The sequence below is a fragment of the Aphanomyces invadans genome, assembly GCF_000520115.1.
Source record: "Aphanomyces invadans strain NJM9701 unplaced genomic scaffold supercont1.3, whole genome shotgun sequence".
Taxonomy (NCBI): Eukaryota; Oomycota; class Saprolegniomycetes; order Saprolegniales; family Verrucalvaceae; genus Aphanomyces; species Aphanomyces invadans.
The window spans coordinates 1,980,097-1,981,779 of record NW_008580148.1 but is presented as its reverse complement, the minus strand read 5'-3'; the positions used below and the strand labels follow the sequence as shown (position 1 = coordinate 1,981,779).

Genomic DNA, 1,683 nt, shown 5'->3' with positions numbered 1-1,683 from the left:
GGCACCGGCGGGGCGATCCTGGGAACAGTCGGAAACGGCGTGGTCGGGGCTGGTGGAGGTGTGACGTTCACCGCCGGCGCTAGCTCTGTTGGAACCGGTGGTAAAAGCTCCCTCGTCGGTGGCGCAGGCACTGAAGGCGGCAACGTTGAACTGACTGGCGGCGCGGGAACGGCGACTTACGGGGGCAGCATTCAGTTGACGTCTGGAGCTGCTGCTGCGTCCTCCACAAGCGGCGGAGTCACCGTCAGCACTGCACCGGGCACGACCAGCGGCTCCATTCAGCTGAGAAGTGGAGCTGGCACAGGTGGTCCTGGCGGCGCGATTGTTCTGTCTGTTGGCGCTGGCAGCACTGGAACTGGCGGTGCGATCACGGCGACGAGTGGCGCAGGTGTTGTTGGAGGCCCGGTGGCAATATCGAGTGGCACTTCCACAGGTGGTTCATCGGGAACGACGACACTAGCTACGGCAACATCCACGGGTGGCGATTCTGGAGCCATCGCAATTTCCACTGGCGCAGCGACTGGAGGTACCGGGGGTGGCATTGCCTTGACGGTTGGCAATGGTGCGACTGGAATTGGCGGTGCGATTGCTTTGACCTCCGGCACCAGCACTGTCAGCACCGGCGGCAAGACTTCGGTCACTGGTGGCCTCGGCACAGTTGGCGGCAATATCGAGCTGACGGGTGGTGCTGGTTCGGGTACCGTGGGAGGCACAATTGCGCTTTTGTCGGGTGCTGGCGCTGCGACGTCCGGAAGTGGTGCAGTCACCGTCGGTACACCACCCGGTAGCACCAGCGGAGCCATTCAGTTGAGGACTGGCGCAGGAACGGGCGGCGCTGGTGGCTCCATTGGGGTGACCCTTCTCGGAGGTGCCAACACGATCACTACTGAGTTTGACGGCCTAAATGTGCGTGCTGCGTCGTACGTGCACGTGGCGTCGGGAACGGACGAGCTTACCAAACAAGGGGGCAACATTGTGCTTCAAACTGGTGATACAACGGCGACGCAACAACTGCATGGTGGCGGCCTGCAAGTTCGCACGGGCAACAGTGCACATGCCGATTCGTCATCTGGGGCCATCTCTATTGCGTCCGGTCAAAACGCAGCGCACTCGGGGACAGTCGAGTTGAAGTCCGGCACTGCTGGGCTGAACAGTGGCAGTGTTGCGATTGCAACTGGCACGAGCAACGCTGCTGCTAACGTTGGAGGCATTTCAGTCAAGACGGGCGCGGCGACCACGGGCAATGGCGGGGATGTTGCGATCTCAACTTCCGATCTGACTGCAGGCGCCAAGGCGGGGGATGTCCTCGTCTCTGGTGGAAAAAGCACCTTGGCCCAAGCGGGCGCGGTCTCAATTGCCGGTGGTGACGGAAACGTTGGTGGCAAAGTTCAATTGACTGCTGGCGCCACTTCGTTGAGCTCTTCCGCCGGTGCAAAAATTGGATTGACCGGTGGAAGTGGGGCCGAAGCCGGAGGAGATATCGCCCTGGCCGCTGGAAACGCTCTCAACACTGGTGCTGGTGGAAAAATCGCACTTGTAAGCGGCACAAGTGCCATTGGTACCAGTGGCGATGTGATCGCTGCTAGCGCCGACGCCCCAACGACTGGCAGTGTGGCCCTATCGACAGGAACGGCCGCTGCTGGTGCATCTGGTTCAGTATCGATTTTATCTGGAGCAGCCACT

At 61.3% G+C, this 1,683-nt stretch overlaps 1 protein-coding gene across 1 annotated transcript; it reads right to left on the bottom strand.

Moving 5' to 3' along the window:
• Positions 1-823, bottom strand: H310_02275 (hypothetical protein). The gene has a single exon (XM_008865724.1). It carries the CDS (start codon positions 801-803, stop codon positions 279-281), a length of 525 nt encoding a protein of 174 aa, XP_008863946.1. The 5' UTR covers positions 804-823; the 3' UTR covers positions 1-278.
• Positions 824-1,683: the final 860 nt, after the last annotated feature.